We start from the raw sequence: 18222 nt of genomic DNA on the forward strand, positions 1-18222 counted from the left end.
TTAGAGTACGGTCATGGATGTTCTAACGACCCCATGATCTCGACGAACAGGTCCTCGTTGAAGAACCGAGTTGCCCATCTGCCCTCCGTTGCCTGTTGCTGTCCTCGACCAGTGCTTGTCTGTGCCGTCGTCCTCCCAACCGTAAACTTGATGGTGTTATGGTCGCTCGGATTTTCGTCGCAGACTCGCCAGTTGTTGTCGCCCACGAGAGACCTGCTACAAAAGGTTACGTCGACAATGGAGCTGCGGCCACTGTGGCTGACCCATGTTGGCCGGTTACCCCGGTTCAACAGGACCAGTTCGAGCGAAGCCGCTGCGTCCATCACGATTGCTCCCCTGTGCACCCGCTCTCCATCGTTGCTCCTACGCTCCATTCCCCACGCTCCTGACCAGGCGTTGACGTCTCCGCCGATCACGTGTCCCGGTTGCGTGGAATCACAGACGCTATTTCAGTCCACTTACGTCTGTAGTCTTCTATCGTCGCATTGGGACCCACAGGAGGTAGATATACAGAGCAGAACACAATGCCGCGCATCTCCACCACGACGAAGCTGTCCCGCCGGTTCTCGATGATGCGCTGGATGGGGTATCTTCCTGTTGAAACCGCTGCGACTCTGCCCGTCGGGTCCACCACCCAGTTGCTATTGTTCTCTGGGATCCGGTATGGATCTGAGAGCAGCAAGAGGTCGTGGCCCTCCGTTCGGGCCGTCTGCAGCAGCATGTCCTGGGCCAGCTGGCTGTGGTTCAGGTTCTGTTGGAGGACCTTAGGCGCGCCGGTTGGGCCGTGAAGGTACTACGTCTCCTACTTGGCGGCACTGGCGCTGTCCAACGAGTGCCCGATTGCTTCCGGGCCCTTGCAGACTAGGCACTTCCGCTCCTTAACACACTGTCCCGTGTGTTTGGTTCTGCGCAGCGATGGCATTTGCTCGACCGGTCCTTTCCACGGCAGTGGGACGCAATGTGGCCGTACTCGTAGCAGCGGTAGCACTGGCGCTTCGCCTCCACCTTCTTCAGCCGACAGCACCGACTGAACCCGATGACGTGCTGATTTTGCAGAACCGCATCTGTAACCGCCGCTTCCGGACAGCCGAAGAACGCTACTAGCGTTCCGTAGCTGGAATTGGCGGTGCTGATCTATTCCGCGTACAGCGTCACTCCCAGGGCGGCGCTCAGGTCCGTGGCGATCTCCTCGTTTGAGCAGCTTGGGGGGATGTTGGTGCAGATCAGCCTGGTGGTGGGGTCCTTGGTCGGACTTTTGCCTTGTCCTCCAGCGCAGCCGATACCCTCTTCCACATTTCCAGGGTTTCCGCGTGGTCTGTGCAGGAGAGTTCCAGAAGAATATTCCCCTGGAAGTTCGTCCTCGTGCGCACGACCTTCTGCCGGTCATCCCCGAGCTTTTCCTGCAGAATACGCATGATGTCCTTCTGGGTGGTGGAGTTGATGGTTTCCACCTCCAGCGCGTCCGGCTGCCTACTGCTGCGTTTTGGTGACTGTTGCTCCCTCGGTGGCTGCTGCTGCTCCGGCTGCGGCTTTTGTAACTGAGCTGCTGCAATGACCGCGGCCTCCTGCTTGCGTTGCTGCTTCCGAGCCCGTCGCTTCGCCTGCTTGCTCATGACCTTTGTCCATTCGGCCTCGGGTTCGTGAGACTTGTCCTTGATCTGGGTTTGTCCGTTTGCGTTTTTGTTGTCCTTTTTCCTTTCCGTGTCGGTCCCGTTTTTCTGGGGTGAGGTCTTGGTGTTCTTTTTCTTATTTTTCTTGCTGCGTTTAGTTTCCAGTCCGGTTTTTGCAGATGTTGTGGCGTCGTCTGTCGTCTGAGGGATGTCCGTTGTGGTTGGAGGGATGTCTGGTGTTTGTTCTTGTTCGCTAGCCAAGTCGGTTGTTGTGCCTATGTCATGTGGTTGTTGTCCTGTTGCTATTGCTTTTGCCAATTTTGTTAGGCTGTCCATTTTCCTCAAGAGTTCCGTATTAGCCTCACTGATTATCTCCGCCATGTGCAGAGTGAGTGCAAGCTCGTTCATCGAGATTCCCGGGGGCAGCGGAACCGCTGGAGGTGGAATGGGCGGCATGGCCTCCATGTTTGGGGGCTCGGCCACCACCTCCTTATCTCCCTCGGCTCCCCGCTCCTCGGGTCCCCCGACAAGGTCTAGCTCGCTCTCCTCCACACATGTCAGAGGCTCGGCTGGGTCAGTCGATGTCGAAGTGTTTTTTGTCGTGGTCATTGTTTTGTTATCGTCGATTACCTCGGCCAGTACTACGAGGACGGACCTGATGGCGGCCTCCCAGTCCCTCGGCAGCGCAGAGAAGCCCCTAGTTTTCTGGCCGTCGCGTATAGTACGCACGAAACCAGTCAACATAGCACTTGCCCGCTCCACCGGATTGACCCGTCGGCCGCCAGCAGGGTATCGCTCGAGGAAAGTCTCTATCGTTTGTCCAGTCGGTGTTTTGTCGGTTGCGTCTGTGTCCACCTCGATAACCGGCTGCAATGTCGACCGGCGTACCATGCTCACCCCAACTAGGGTTCTTCTCGCAGATGCAGAAGTTCCAGCTGTCGTGGGGGCAGTCCCGGTCGGCATTGAGCCTCGCGTCATCCGTCGGGTGTACAGGGTTTCCTGTCTGGTGGTTATCGGGAGTGGTGATACACCTCCATTCGTCGAGTGTCGTCGGGTGGCTATGCGGCGTGGTGCCGACAGCCGACCCGGGGATGCCGTTAGTCTTGTCTTGGAGGCGCTTCTGGTGATAGTCGGCATGATGGGAGAAAAAGAAAAAGGAGAGAGAGAGAGAGAGAGAACGAAAAGAAAGAAAAGGAATTTCCTACCGGACGAGAAAGAGAGAGATCGCAGACTGGAAAGAAAGAAGGTCACAAAAAGAAAGAGAAAATTGCTAAAAAGAGGGAAAAAAGCAGAAGAAAAGGAAGAAAGAACGCTAAAAAGAAAGAAGACGCTAAAAGAATGAAAATCAAAGGCAAGAAGGAAGCAAACGCTAAGAAGAAAGAAAACTGCTAAAGAGAAAGAAATCGCAGATGAGATGAATGCAGAGCACTGAAAGAAAGGAAAAAAAATCGCTAAACCGGAAGAAAATCGTATGCAAGAAGAAAAATCGCAGAAACAGAAAATTGCTGAAAAGAAGGAAAATCGGTGTTTGATGCCAGTTGAAGCTGAATAAATGGCCCGAATTATTCGGAGAACGAGAGAGAGTGAGAAAAAAGAAGAGAGAGAAAGAGAGAGAGAATAATTCCCTACACGACACGAAATGGAGAAGATTGCAGAAAAGGAAAGGAAAATCGCTTGAATGAAATTTAAATGTAGACAAGAAGGGAGAAAATTGCCGAAGAGATAGAAAAGATCGCTGGAAATCAAAAAAAATCGCACGAAAGAAAGAACAAAAGTAAAAGGCTGAAAATGATGGAGAAATCTTTAACAGAAGGAAAATCGCAGGCAAGAAGGAATAAAATCGCTGAAAAGAAAAGAAATTCGCTAAGAGAGGGAAAATTGCTATTTATATGTCAGTTAATGCAGAAAAATTGCCTGTTTAACTGAATGAGAATAAGAAAGCATTGATTTTCCCACCACAAGAAGGAGTAAAAATTCGAAAAAGGGGAAAGGAAAATCGCGAAAGAAAGTATATCGCTATTAGAAAGACGGTTGACGCATAATAAATTGCTTGAATAAATAGGAAAGAAAGAGGCAAGGAGTAAAAATATAATTCTCTACAAGACAAGAAAAGGAAATCACGTTGGAAGAGGGATAATCGCTATTTTATGTGTCAGTTGGAACTGAGTGAGTGACCTGGGTTAATGGGGGGGAAAGAGAGAGAGATAGAGAGAGAAGAATTCCCTAAAGTGGTGAAGGAAGATATTTGCTTTTTGGATGTCGGTGGATAACGAAAGGGTGGTTTGTATTAAAAAAAATAGAAAGGAAGTGAGAGCAAAAGAGAGAGAGAGAGAGTAGAGTTCCCTCCAGTAAAAAATAAAAATTTGGGAAGGCGAGAGATGCGTAGTTATGATTGAGTAATATCGGAAAGGGCTTGTGTTCGGAGTATTTTAACCGTGATCAATTAAGTAATAGTAATGATAATGAAGGGGGGATCTATGGTGTGGAAAAGCCTGCTATAGATAGGGCGATAATTTAAGTGATATTTTGATTGACACAATTATAAAGTCTTATGCTGGTGTAGGCTTCTATAATTTAAGAACCTTATTTTGTAACAATCTTGTACACATTTCGAAATGTCAGAAACGTCAAAATAAAAAATAGAGGAAACGTCATCGCGGTGGAACATTCGGAAACCACCTGCCGAACGGACAAGACCGTTGTTTGAGTCGGACTTCTGCCTTCGGTCCTTTTATTCATCTTCCGAAATATATTTATTTGCGTTTTACCGTTGTTTACAACTCAGAAGTGGGATAGTGCCATGCCATCAAAAGACGAAATGTTGTGTGCGCTGGAGAACGCCAATGTGCTAGTGCCCTCAACCGCAACAATTGCTCAAATCCGCCAACTTTTCCAGCAGACATTTCATATGAGTGACGCTTTGGCCGAGCTAAATGAAAGCGTTGCTAACATCGATTTGGCTATAAAGCAGTCGGATGACGAGGCGAACACTCACAAGATGACCGATACCGACGCGCCGGAAACGGAAATAGCTGCCTTGGAAAAGGAGTTACAAGTGCTTGAGCTTCGTCGCAAAATCGCCATTTTGAAATCATCGAGCACCGCATCAGCACCGCTACTGACGTCACCACCACCAATACCATCATCGATGCCGCCAGCACCGCCATGTTGTTCAATAGCACCACCACCGCTATCGACGCAGTTTCCAATACACGTGCCTAATCTGGATGATTATGTGGGAAAGTTTGATGGTGAAAATGGAGTTGGAGTGGAACTATGGTTCCAGGAATTCGACCATGCATGTAGCATTTTTCCTATGAATGCAGAAATGAAGTTTTTCTGTGTGCGCCGCCTGCTTACTGACACTGCAGCCCTTTTTGCCAAGACCTCAGGCGCACGTTCTTACGCTGATTTGAAAGACAAACTGTTGAAAACTTTTACCAAGAAGCCTTCGGTAGAAGAAGTATTTAAAAAATTAAGAGCTAGACGCCTGTTACAGCGCGAGAGTATCACTCGATACGTGTTGGAGATGGAGCAAATTGCGGGCACCGTGATTCCGGAAGAGGAGCTAATCAACATCATAATAGACGGAATCGGTGACCCAATTAACACATCAGCAATACGTTTCGCTGCTGAATCGCTGGAGCACCTCAAAGTTTTGTTGCGGAAATACGAGTCGATTCGTGCAACTCGCGGCACTACCTCTACACCATCGTTCCTCTGCAGCAAACCTGCTGCTGTGCCTCTTCGTCCAGATGGGAAGAATAACAAAGACGAGCCACCCCGTTGTTTCAATTGCTCTCAATACGGTCATTATCAGAGCAATTGTCCGATGCCGCACCGTCCAAAAGGGTCGTGTTTCAAATGCCATCAAATGGGTCATACGCACCGGGAGTGCAAGAACCCGAAAGCCGTAACGTCAGCTGCAGTTTACCATCCGCAAGTTGCAGAATTCAGCGAAGAAATAGCGGACCAAGTGCTGCTCAACGAACTCGAACTGGTATGTGTTAGTTTTAATGCGAAAAGTTACTGGAGCAAACGAATTCATGTAAATTCACTTCTTGATACAGGTAGTCCTGTAAGTTTTGTATCTGCTAGTATAGTGCCCTGTAATATTTCCAATCCACCCATCCCTTCAGTATTTCGAGGATTAGGCAATTCCGTGCTTCCTACTTGTGGTCAAGTGGAATGCAAGATCCAACTTCGTAATTATAACGTTAAACATTCACTTATAATCCTACCTGACAAAAGTATGCCTTGGCCCCTTATTATAGGTCGGGATCTTTTAAGGAAATTAAGAATATTTCTTACGCATTACGCAAGTTCATCGCCCTTACAACCATCTAGAATATTAGAAGGTTACTTAGAGTCTGTTAAACTACCTAAGCCCTGTGAGTCTCCAAAAATGGCACCCATTACGAATCCTTTTAGCCACATTTGTGCGGCCGACTTATTTGACAGCCCTATTGTGTTAGATATAGGAAAGGAACTTACCTCTATGGAATATTCTGCCATTTTGACTGCTTTTTATGAAAATTACAATAATTATCCCAGCGAGAACATAGTACAACCTGATTATAGTATGAAGATCAATCTTATTCACGACACACCCATTTATACAAAGCCTCGCAGACTTTCCTATGGGGAAAGGAATCAAGTGCGGGAGATAGTTAATAGATTACTAAATGAAAAGATTATAAGACCAAGTAACTCCCCATATGCTTCCCCTTTGGTACTAGTTCGGAAGAAAAATGGAGAAGTACGTATGTGCATCGATTACAGGCCCTTAAACAAAGTTACTGTGAGGGACAACTTTCCACTACCTTTAATTGAATCATGTCTCGAGCATCTCAGCGGTAAACGTATTTTTAGTTTGCTAGACCTAAAAAGCGGATTCCATCAGATTAAGATGGACCCGAGTTCGGTTAAGTACACATCCTTCGTAACGCCTGATGGGCAATACGAATATTTAAAGATGCCTTTCGGACTTAAAAATGCCCCGGCGGATTTCCAAAGATTCATAAACTCAATTTTACGCGAATTTATCGAGGCTGATAAACTGGTCGTTTATTTAGATGACATCATAATTGCCTCCAACGATTTCCACTCTCACTTTGAGACGTTAAGTGATGTTCTGAAAAAGCTTAAGCAGAATGGTTTAGAGCTTAGAATAGACAAATGCAAACTTGCTCACACGCGGCTAGAGTATCTTGGCTATGATGCCAGTGCCTCCGGTATTCGACCTAGTGAAAAACACCTTGCATCCATTGTCAATTATCCTATGCCCACTAACGTTAAACAATTGAGAAGATGCTTGGGCCTCTTTTCTTACTTTCGCAGATTTGTACCATCATTTTCGCATATCGCCAAACCTCTTACTGGTCTTCTTCAGAAAGATGTTCCATTCGTGTTTAATACTCCTTGTGTTGAGGCATTCCATACCCTTCGCCAAAAGCTAGTTGAGTCTCCTGTGTTGGCTATATTCAATCCGAAGTATGAGACAGAATTGCATTGCGATGCAAGTTCATTCGGTTTCGGTGCAGTACTTTTGCAAAAACAAAGTGACGGAAAACTACACCCTGTAGCATATTTCTCTAAGACTACTTCCAAAGAAGAGTCGAAACTTCATAGTTATGAATTGGAGACTCTCTCTGTTATTTATGCGCTAAAGCGTTTCCATACATATGTTCATGGTTTACCTCTTAAAATAATCACGGATTGCAATTCCCTTGTTCAGACGCTCAAAAATCGTAACGCTTCCGCTAAAATCGCACGGTGGTCTCTCTTTCTGGAGAACTACGATTACAGCATACAACATCGCTCAGGCTCTTCTATGGCTCATGTAGATGCTTTGAGTCGAACTGTGGCTATTGGAGCTATCAGTGAGCTCGATATTGATTTCCAATTGCGAATAGCTCAAACTCGGGACCCTACTATTGAAGATTTGAAGTGCAAACTAGAACAGCAAGATATACCGGGGTTTGTGTTGCAAGATGGTTTTGTGTATCACCAGTCAGCCTCAAAAGGGATTCAATTTTATGTTCCTCAGGAAATGGTGGACAACATCATCCGTCACACCCACGAGAAAATAGGTCATTTATCGGTTGACAAAACATGCTCCAAAATTGACTCTCATTATTGGTTCCCATCCATGAAAAGAAAAGTTGAAAATTTTATTAAGAACTGTTTAAAGTGTATCATATATTCTGCCCCAACAAAAACTAATTATCAGAACCTCCATAGTATACCGAAGGTTGCTTTACCTTTTGACACGCTCCACATAGATCATCTTGGACCCTTGCCACTCACCAAATCTAAAAAGAAATATATTTTAGTTGTCATTGATGCATTCACAAAGCTCACGAAACTCTACGCGACTCGTTCTACGGGTAGTCAAGAGGCATGCAACGCACTAAAACAGTACTTTTCTTATTATAGCCGACCCAAAAGGATTATTAGTGACCGTGGCACCTGTTTTACATCGAACTATTTTAAGAACTTCTTAGAATCACAGCAAATAGAGCACATCCTGAATGCTACTGCGTCACCACAGGCCAACGGGCAGGTTGAAAGGGTCAACCGGGTGATTCGACCCATATTAAGCAAACTCTCCGATTCTCACGAACACGATGATTGGAATCTACATTTAATAGACGCCGAATGTGCTTTAAACAATACTGTCCATTCCAGTACAAAATTCCCCCCCTCTATACTTTTGTTTGGCATTCAACAACGTGGACATCTTGTTGATGAACTAGAAGAATTTTTGGATGATCGCCGCGGAGTTGAGCGCCAAGACTTAAATGATATTCGTACAGAAGCTTCAAATAACATTACCAAGTCTCAGCGATTGAATGAAGAATATTTTCGGAAAATCCATAAACCTGCCGTTACATATAAAGTTGGCGACTATGTAGTAATACGTAATATTGACAACAGTACTGCCCATAACAAGAAACTGATCCCTAAATATAAGGGCCCGTATGTAGTACATAAGGTTTTATCTAACGATCGCTATGTCATTAGGGACATCGAAGGCTGTCAAGTAACTCAATTGCCTTATGATGGCGTAATAGAACCAAATAAGCTTAAGAAATGGAGTGAACCTTGCGAATGCGATAAAGAAAACTGAGGAAGTTGTCTATGAATTAAAATTGAGGACAATTTAAGTGTCAGGATAGCCGAGCTGTAGGCTTCTATAATTTAAGAACCTTATTTTGTAACAACCTTGTACACATTTCGAAATGTCAGAAACGTCAAAATAAAAAATAGAGGAAACGTCATCGCGGTGGAACATTCGGAAACCACCTGCCGAACGGACAAGACCGTTGTTTGAGTCGGACTTCTGCCTTCGGTCCTTTTATTCATCTTCCGAAATATATTTATTTGCGTTTTACCGTTGCTTACACTGGGAACACTTATATGTTTGTTAGGTGGAAAACGGGCTTGTTGAGAGGGTTAGGTGGACTTTAGCGGGTTTTGTTTGCTCTTTATCAAACAACTATTTTTATTTTGCTAATTTGTTAAGTAAGGGGTTTGGATATGGATTTATGGGGAAAAACAATGTTGAAAGAATTGGCGGTAGTTTGAGGATTTAATAGATTTTTGGTTAAATTTGTTCAGATTGGCATTTGGCTACCTTTTTTTTTTTTTTTTTTTTTGTTTACGGGGAGGGAACCTTCAAAAGGTACACCGTCACGGGGGCATGTCACGGCATGACAGTGCTCCCCGATCTGGGTTATGTGGGATTCACCGTGACACCAGGCCCGAGAAGCGGACTTGGCAACCGGTGGGACCTCACTAAACCACTCCTCGACCTGATCCGACCCCTGCCGATGCGCTGAAGTGCGAAGTACTCCATGTAGGGACGTGTGTGCTGTGCACCCTTGCTGTTGTTGTCGTCCTAGTTGTCTGTGCTGCTGCTGCTGCTTCGCGTCTTCCTTCTGCCAGTGCTGCTCCAATCCGCTCGTCCGTTGCCGTAACTACCGGGTGGGTTTTTGCTCAAGCAAAGGCCCTGGTTACTCGTCGCTGCCGCTGCTGCATTCAAATTTGGTGTCCTATGTTGTGGAAAAGAGGAAGTTATTAGTGCCCAGCTTGCTCTCTCTTCCGCTGTCGATGTTGTCGCCGTCGTCTTGCCGTTGGCGGACTCTCCTCATTCCACCTCAGTTGAAGTGTTTTGAAGATCGTCCGAGCGGCAGTTCGAACCGCCTCCCATGTACTGCTGCTTGCACACATTTCCGCCGCTAGATTGTTCATCGTGAGGCGGGTGTGGCACTGCTGTTGCATCTCCTGCTGTGCCCGAGCGAACCGTGGACAGTGAAACATGACATGCTCGACATCCTCCACGGTGTTTTCACACACCGGGCAGTTTGGCGAGCCGTCCAGGATGCCTTTGTCGACGAAGTAGCTCCGGAGAAATCCATGACCTGTAAATAGTTGGGAAACGTAAAAGTCAACTTCTCCGTGCTTGCGATTCACCCAGGACATAATGTCTGGGATCATTCTCCTCGTCTTCAAACCCGGCGCTCTCTGTTGTTCTGCTCCAGCTGTCCACTGTTGCTGCCAGCGTCTCAGCGTCTCCTCACGCTGCCGTTCTCGTATTCCCGGTGCTGGACCGCCCCGCGCTGCCTTCTCGTTGTGGCAGCGTATGTCCTCCTCTAGGAGAAGAACTAACGGGATGGTACTAGCAACCACACAGGCGGCGTCGTATGAGGTCGTCTGAAAGGCGCTGGCAACTCGAAGCACCCCTGTCCGATGCGTTCTCTGGATCGTGGTGCGATGGATCTCCTTTTGAAGAAGTGACCGTCCCCACGCCGGTGCCGCATAGCGTACGATGCTGTTCCCCACGTTGACCAGCGGTCTCCTTCTGCTGCTCTTCGGTCCACATTTGTTCGGCATCAAGGCGGTCAGGGCATTCGTTATTCGAGATGCCTTGGTGCACACCTTCTCCAGATGCCGGCCGTGGTGCTGTTTGCGGCAGAGTTCGACCCCTAGGTACTTGAGCGATTCCTCCGAGTTAATCGTGTGCCCACCCGCAGTCAGTTGGCCTATCTGCGGGTTGTGATGGGTGCAGAAGATCATGTAGCCGGTCTTTTGGTGGGCCAGCTGTAGACCAACTCCGCTCATCCAGCGCTCGATCGTCTCAAGGTTCCTCGTAGCATGGTCGCTGACTTCCTGCGTATCTCTACCGATGAGGGTGAAGGCCACGTCGTCAGCAAATCCGATGATGTCCGCCCGCTTCCCGGACAACTCCACACGGAGAAGATCGTCGTACATGACGTTCCAGAGTGTTGGTCCTAAAACCGAACCCTGCGGAACACCAGCCGACACTGGTTGCGAAACCAGCCCTTCATCCGTCTCGTAGTGGAGTGTGCGATTGACGAAGTAGTTCCGCAGCATCGCCTGAAGGTACGGTGGCGTGTTTCTTCTCTGCAGAGCTTCTCCAATCGCTGTCCAGTTGGCCATGTTGAAGGCGTTCTTCACGTCGATTGTCACCATCGCACACAGTCGGTCGCCTTTGCGCTTCTTGTCCAGCGCAACTCTTCCGTTGGCGAGCACCCTGTTGATGGCGTCCATAGTGGAGCGTCCTTTCCGGAATCCATACTGAGCATCAGCCAGTCCTCCCGTGGCATCGAGATGATCCGTGAGCCTGCGCTGTATGAGTCGCTCAAGCACTTTACCAAGGACGCTCAGCAGACAGATTGGCCGGTACGACGACGACTCCCCGGGTGGTTTCCCTGCCTTGGAGAACAGCACCAATCGTTGCCTTTTCCATTCCTCCGGGAAGTGGCCGCAGTTAATGTAGTGCTGGAACGTTCTCCTGAAGACGCCGGGAAAAGCCTTCATCGCTGTTATCAGGGCCACGTTTGGGATGTTATCATCACCGGGGGCGCGCTGTGGGTTGAGCGATTTTGCAATGCTCACCAACTCGTCCTCAGTAACTGGATCCCGCTCCGAGTCCTGATCCGTCCATTCTGCCAATGTTGGCCACTCCATAGGTGGCCGCTCTGGAAAGAGCTCCCCGACGATGTGGCGCAGTTTAGTGGGATCCCGTTCCATAGGCACGCGAGCTCCTTCCCATTGCTGCTTCTTGATTTTGTAGCCGGGCCCGAATCCGTGAGGTCCCAGCTGTTCGGGCAACTCGTCGCTGCTGGCCTTCTTGCTGGCCTTGACCGCTCGATCCAGTGCTGCCCTCGCTGCAGTATAGGCCGGCCGCCTTTCGTCTCGTTGTTCGTCCGTTCGGGCTCTCCGTAGTCTTCTGCGCATTCCGATGTAGGTCCGTCGTAACTGGGCAATCTCGTCATTCCACCAGTACACTGATCGTCTTCCCCCTCTGGCTGCCGGCAGTCGCGGCATTGTGGCGTCGCACGCTGTGGACATTGCTTGCGTCAGCTCATCTGCCATTAGAGTACGGTCATGGATGTCTAACGACCCCATGATCTCGACGAACAGGTCCTCGTTGAAGAACCGAGTTGCCCATCTGCCCTCCGTTGCCTGTTGCTGTCCTCGACCAGTGCTTGTCTGTGCCGTCGTCCTCCCAACCGTAAACTTGATGGTGTTATGGTCGCTCGGATTTTCGTCGCAGACTCGCCAGTTGTTGTCGCCCACGAGAGACCTGCTACAAAAGGTTACGTCGACAATGGAGCTGCGGCCACTGTGGCTGACCCATGTTGGCCGGTTACCCCGGTTCAACAGGACCAGTTCGAGCGAAGCCGCTGCGTCCATCACGATTGCTCCCCTGTGCACCCGCTCTCCATCGTTGCTCCTACGCTCCATTCCCCACGCTCCTGACCAGGCGTTGACGTCTCCGCCGATCACGGTGTCCCGGTTGCGTGGAATCACAGACGCTATTTCAGTCCACTTACGTCTGTAGTCTTCTATCGTCGCATTGGGACCCACAGGAGGTAGATATACAGAGCAGAACACAATGCCGCGCATCTCCACCACGACGAAGCTGTCCCGCCGGTTCTCGATGATGCGCTGGATGGGGTATCTTCCTGTTGAAACCGCTGCGACTCTGCCCGTCGGGTCCACCACCCAGTTGCTATTGTTCTCTGGGATCCGGTATGGATCTGAGAGCAGCAAGAGGTCGTGGCCCTCCGTTCGGGCCGTCTGCAGCAGCATGTCCTGGGCCAGCTGGCTGTGGTTCAGGTTCTGTTGGAGGACCTTAGGCGCGCCGGTTGGGCCGTGAAGGTACTACGTCTCCTACTTGGCGGCACTGGCGCTGTCCAAACGAGTGCCCGATTGCTTCCGGGCCCTTGCAGACTAGGCACTTCCGCTCCTTAACACACTGTCCCGTGTGTTTTGGTTCTGCGCAGCGATGGCATTTGCTCGACCGGTCCTTTCCACGGCAGTGGGACGCAATGTGGCCGTACTCGTAGCAGCGGTAGCACTGGCGCTTCGCCTCCACCTTCTTCAGCCGACAGCACCGACTGAACCCGATGACGTGCTGATTTTGCAGAACCGCATCTGTAACCGCCGCTTCCGGACAGCCGAAGAACGCTACTAGCGTTCCGTAGCTGGAATTGGCGGTGCTGATCTATTCCGCGTACAGCGTCACTCCCAGGGCGGCGCTCAGGTCCGTGGCGATCTCCTCGTTTGAGCAGCTTGGGGGGATGTTGGTGCAGATCAGCCTGGTGGTGGGGGTCCTTGGTCGGACTTTTGCCTTGTCCTCCAGCGCAGCCGATACCCTCTTCCACATTTCCAGGGTTTCCGCGTGGTCTGTGCAGGAGAGTTCCAGAAGAATATTCCCCTGGAAGTTCGTCCTCGTGCGCACGACCTTCTGCCGGTCATCCCCGAGCTTTTCCTGCAGAATACGCATGATGTCCTTCTGGGTGGTGGAGTTGATGGTTTCCACCTCCAGCGCGTCCGGCTGCCTACTGCTGCGTTTTGGTGACTGTTGCTCCCTCGGTGGCTGCTGCTGCTCCGGCTGCGGCTTTTGTAACTGAGCTGCTGCAATGACCGCGGCCTCCTGCTTGCGTTGCTGCTTCCGAGCCCGTCGCTTCGCCTGCTTGCTCATGACCTTTGTCCATTCGGCCTCGGGTTCGTGAGACTTGTCCTTGATCTGGGTTTGTCCGTTTGCGTTTTTGTTGTCCTTTTTCCTTTCCGTGTCGGTCCCGTTTTTCTGGGGTGAGGTCTTGGTGTTCTTTTTCTTATTTTTCTTGCTGCGTTTAGTTTCCAGTCCGGTTTTTGCAGATGTTGTGGCGTCGTCTGTCGTCTGAGGGATGTCCGTTGTGGTTGGAGGGATGTCTGGTGTTTGTTCTTGTTCGCTAGCCAAGTCGGTCGTTGTGCCTATGTCATGTGGTTGTTGTCCTGTTGCTATTGCTTTTGCCAATTTTGTTAGGCTGTCCATTTTCCTCAAGAGTTCCGTATTAGCCTCACTGATTATCTCCGCCATGTGCAGAGTGAGTGCAAGCTCGTTCATCGAGATTCCCGGGGGCAGCGGAACCGCTGGAGGTGGAATGGGCGGCATGGCCTCCATGTTTGGGGGCTCGGCCACCACCTCCTTATCTCCCTCGGCTCCCCGCTCCTCGGGTCCCCCGACAAGGTCTAGCTCGCTCTCCTCCACACATGTCAGAGGCTCGGCTGGGTCAGTCGATGTCGAAGTGTTTTTTGTCGTGGTCATTGTTTTGTTATCGTCGATTACCTCGGCCAGTACTACGAGGACGGACCTGATGGCGGCCTCCCAGTCCCTCGGCAGCGCAGAGAAGCCCCTAGTTTTCTGGCCGTCGCGTATAGTACGCACGAAACCAGTCAACATAGCACTTGCCCGCTCCACCGGATTGACCCGTCGGCCGCCAGCAGGGTATCGCTCGAGGAAAGTCTCTATCGTTTGTCCAGTCGGTGTTTTGTCGGTTGCGTCTGTGTCCACCTCGATAACCGGCTGCAATGTCGACCGGCGTACCATGCTCACCCCAACTAGGGTTCTTCTCGCAGATGCAGAAGTTCCAGCTGTCGTGGGGGCAGTCCCGGTCGGCATTGGGCCTCGCGTCATCCGTCGGGTGTACAGGGTTTCCTGTCTGGTGGTTATCGGGAGTGGTGATACACCTCCATTCGTCGAGTGTCGTCGGGTGGCTATGCGGCGTGGTGCCGACAGCCGACCCAGGGATGCCGTTAGTCTTGTCTTGGAGGCGCTTCTGGTGATAGTCGGCATGATGGGAGAAAAAGAAAAAGGAGAGAGAGAGAGAGAGAACGAAAAGAAAGAAAAGGAATTTCCTACCGGACGAGAAAGAGAGAGATCGCAGACTGGAAAGAAAGAAGGTCACAAAAAGAAAGAGAAAATTGCTAAAAAGAGGGAAAAAAGCAGAAGAAAAGGAAGAAAGAACGCTAAAAAGAAAGAAGTCGCTAAAAAAAAGAAAATCAAAGGCAAGAATGAAGCAAACGCTAAGAAGAAAGAAAACTGCTAAAGAGAAAGAAATCGCAGATGAGATGAATGCAGAGCACTGAAAAGAAAGGAAAAAAAAATCGCTAAACCGGAAGAAAATCGTATGCAAGAAGAAAAATCGCAGAAACAGAAAATTGCTGAAAGAAGGAAAATCGCTGTTTGATGCCAGTTGAAGCTGAATAAATGGCCCGAATTATTCGGAGAACGAGTGAGAGTGAGAAAAAAGAAGAGAGAGAAAGAGAGAGAGAATAATTCCCTACACGACACGAAATGGAGAAGATTGCCGAAAAGGAAAGGAAATCGCTTGAATGAAATTTAAATGTAGACAAGAAGGGAGAAAATTGCCGAAGAGATAGAAAAGATCGCTGGAAATCAAAAAAATCGCACGAAAGAAAGAACAAAAGTAAAAGGCTGAAAATGATGGAGAAATCTTTAACAGAAGGAAAATCGCAGGCAAGAAGGAATAAAATCGCTGAAAAGAAAATAAATTCGCTAAGAGAGGGAAAATTGCTATTTATATGTCGGTTAATGCAGAAAAATTGCCTGTTTAACTGTATGAGAATAAGAAAGCATTGATTTTCCCACCACAAGAAGGAGTAAAAATTCGAAAAAGGGGAAAGGAAAATCGCGAAAGAAAGAGTTAAGACGACAGCGCAGTAAGGAGTTAAGACGACAGCGTAACACGAGAAACGCCACGCAGCAGAACGCGCCACCGATAAACAAACAAACCACAAAGCAGCGCGCACAACATAATTTGCAACGCAGCATTATTCAGCACGCAGCATAATTCAACACGGACCAGCGCACCAGCATCCATCCAAACAGTTCAGTTGATACTCAGACGCTAATCCGAACGGTTATTAACTCCGCCGGTCGATGGAAATAAAGTTAAGTTTTTTTTAAAAACACTTCTCCCGGACACCGTGCGTTAACTGGCGCCCGAATAGGGACCGCGCTATGTGAAAAATAAAGTTAAGGTGCAAGTGAAAAGTAACCACGTTAGAGTGAAAGTTACCACCAAATCCTAAACTAAAAAAGACTTCCTGATCGCCGAGTGCAGCCGTGTGAAAAGGATCCCGAGTCACCTGTGCAGTTAGCAGCTCACGCAGGACAAAAAGGAACCATCCATCACACTGAGAAGGAAGAATATCATAGCCGGTTTCCCAGAAAAAAACAACACATCGCCCGTTAGAGGAGCGAAAAACAACATAAGGCCCGTTAGAGGAGCGAAAAACAACATAAGGCCCGCTAGAGGAGCTGATAAAGACAACATAAGACGTACATCCAACGCCCGAAACAGGATGCGTATGGTACCGTAAGTACAGTGATTTATAAAAAATCGTAAGTGAAAATTTCAAACAGTGAAAAAAAATCAAAAACGAGTATTAAAAACGATTGCAAATTAATATTACATATTACTAACTCAATCAAGTGAAGTTAAAAACGTGTTTAAACTAACGAAAAAATCCTGGAGGATCTAATTAATTCATTACAATCTCTAACATTGAAAATGTCGAGACCCGAACTTGATCAAATTATCAACCGCATTGCCGCACTCGAAGCGTGCAATATTGCCCCCACTTTTATCGATTATTCTGATCCACCGCTTTATTTCACAAAGCCAGATGGAACAAGTGTAAATCCTGAAACTTTTGAAAAAATTCCCGATTTGGTAAAAGATCTACCAACATTCACTGGGGATCCCAGCGAACTGAATAGCTGGTTAAATGATGTAGACAGTTTAGTGAAACTCTATCAAACTAAAGGTACAGATACCATCGAACGTCAAAATAAATACCACATGATCTGCAAATTCATTCGTAGAAAAATACGCGGTGAAGCGAATGACTCACTCGTCGCTTCAAACGTAGGCATAAATTGGAACCTGATCAAAAAAACATTGATCACCTATTACGGCGAAAAACGTGACTTGGAAACATTGGACTTCCAACTCATGAGCGTGCAACAGAAGAACCGCTCACTTGAAGTATATTACGACGAGGTGAACAGATTACTGTCCCTCATCGCAAATCAAATAAATACCGATGAAAGGTTTACACACCCTGAAGCTTCCAGAGCTTTAATTGAAATGTACAACAAAAAAGCAATTGATGCTTTTACGAGAGGACTCGATGGAGACGTTTACAAGTTCATAAGGAATTATGAGCCAACATCGCTTGCAGGAGCATACAGCTATTGTATCTCTTTCCAAAATATTGAATGCAGAAAAATGTTAACAAAACCGAGAACATACACTCCACCAACGGCACCAAGGAATATGATTCCCTTACCGCCACCAACACCAATAAGGTACACACATGCCCAGCCACCACCTAGGCCTCATTACCCAAAACCTCCAATGTATGGAAATCGAAATTTTAACAATTTCATTCCAAGGCACCAACAGCCCTTTCAAAAAATGCAATCTAATCAATTTCAACGTCAACCTCCACCAGAACCGATGGACGTTGATCAATCTATCAGAACTCGCCAAGTAAATTACGGAAATCGTCCAAATTCAAACAATGTGAGACCACCAAAACGACCTAGAGTCAATAATATCCAAACAAACGCAAGAAACATAAACAACATTAATCATATAGCAGATGCCAATCTTGCACAAACATTCGAAAACGTAAACAACAACGTGAATAACACAACGGTTGACAATGTGCAACAGTCATTCGAACGATATTTCAGAACAATTGAAAAACAAGAAGGTAATAACTTCAGAGAAACTTTTGAAGAAGCAGAGCTGAATTTTTTAGAATAAACTCAGCGTTGCCTTACTTCTTATTCTATGGTAACGCTTCAGAACCACTCAAAATGTTAATTGATACTGGATCTAATAAAAATTACATACATCCAAAATATGCAAAAATTTCACACAAGGTTGATAAACCATTTTTCGTATCATCCGTAGCAGGAGATATTAAAATCGACGCTTATTCTCAAGCACGATTATTCAAACCATATTCAGATAAAATGCTAAAATTTTATCATTTAGAAAATTTAAAATCGTTTGATGCTATAATTGGACACGATTCACTAAAGGAAATTAAAGCAGTAATTGACACAGCCAATGAAATATTAATCATTGATGGCACACATGTCATTCCATTACAACAATACCAACTACAGGAAGTAAATAAAATAAACATTCGTGATAATCATCTGAACCAAAACGAAAAAAGAAAGCTACATGACCTATTACAGGAATATCAAGAT

The 18222-nt window shown here is 47.7% G+C and overlaps 3 protein-coding genes across 3 annotated transcripts; 1 reads left to right on the top strand and 2 right to left on the bottom strand.

Moving 5' to 3' along the window:
- Positions 1-915: 915 nt before the first annotated feature.
- Positions 916-2857, bottom strand: LOC118516790 (mucin-5AC-like). The gene is made up of 2 exons (XM_036062684.1): positions 1444-2857; positions 916-1234 (listed from the first exon to the last, which is right to left on the bottom strand). Exons 1-2 carry the CDS (start codon positions 2745-2747, stop codon positions 1135-1137), a joined length of 1404 nt encoding a protein of 467 aa, XP_035918577.1. The 5' UTR covers positions 2748-2857; the 3' UTR covers positions 916-1134.
- Positions 2858-3476: 619 nt separating this feature from the next.
- Positions 3477-9232, top strand: LOC118516786. Its single transcript, XM_036062680.1, has 2 exons — positions 3477-5610; positions 8049-9232. Exons 1-2 carry the CDS (start codon positions 4411-4413, stop codon positions 8067-8069), a joined length of 1221 nt encoding a protein of 406 aa, XP_035918573.1. The 5' UTR covers positions 3477-4410; the 3' UTR covers positions 8070-9232.
- Positions 9233-12121: 2889 nt separating this feature from the next.
- Positions 12122-14876, bottom strand: LOC118516785. Its single transcript, XM_036062678.1, has 2 exons — positions 13460-14876; positions 12122-13249 (listed from the first exon to the last, which is right to left on the bottom strand). Exons 1-2 carry the CDS (start codon positions 14761-14763, stop codon positions 13150-13152), a joined length of 1404 nt encoding a protein of 467 aa, XP_035918571.1. The 5' UTR covers positions 14764-14876; the 3' UTR covers positions 12122-13149.
- Positions 14877-18222: the final 3346 nt, after the last annotated feature.

Source organism: Anopheles stephensi, unplaced genomic scaffold (genome assembly GCF_013141755.1).
Source record: "Anopheles stephensi strain Indian unplaced genomic scaffold, UCI_ANSTEP_V1.0 ucontig393, whole genome shotgun sequence".
NCBI classification, from domain to species: Eukaryota; Metazoa; Arthropoda; class Insecta; order Diptera; family Culicidae; genus Anopheles; species Anopheles stephensi.

Coding starts and splice junctions, on each gene's coding strand:
- LOC118516790 (XM_036062684.1), bottom strand. CDS start 2,747: ATGCCGACTATCACCAGAAGCGCCTCCAAGACAAGACTAACGGCATCC. Junction 1,235..1,443: donor GACGCGCTGGAGGTGGAAAC/CATCAACTCCAC, acceptor CAAGGACCCCAC/CACCAGGCTGATCTGCACCA.
- LOC118516786 (XM_036062680.1), top strand. CDS start 4,411: ATGCCATCAAAAGACGAAATGTTGTGTGCGCTGGAGAACGCCAATGTG. Junction 5,611..8,048: donor TGCTCAACGAACTCGAACTG/GTATGTGTTAGT, acceptor TTCTTATTATAG/CCGACCCAAAAGGATTATTA.
- LOC118516785 (XM_036062678.1), bottom strand. CDS start 14,763: ATGCCGACTATCACCAGAAGCGCCTCCAAGACAAGACTAACGGCATCC. Junction 13,250..13,459: donor GACGCGCTGGAGGTGGAAAC/CATCAACTCCAC, acceptor AAGGACCCCCAC/CACCAGGCTGATCTGCACCA.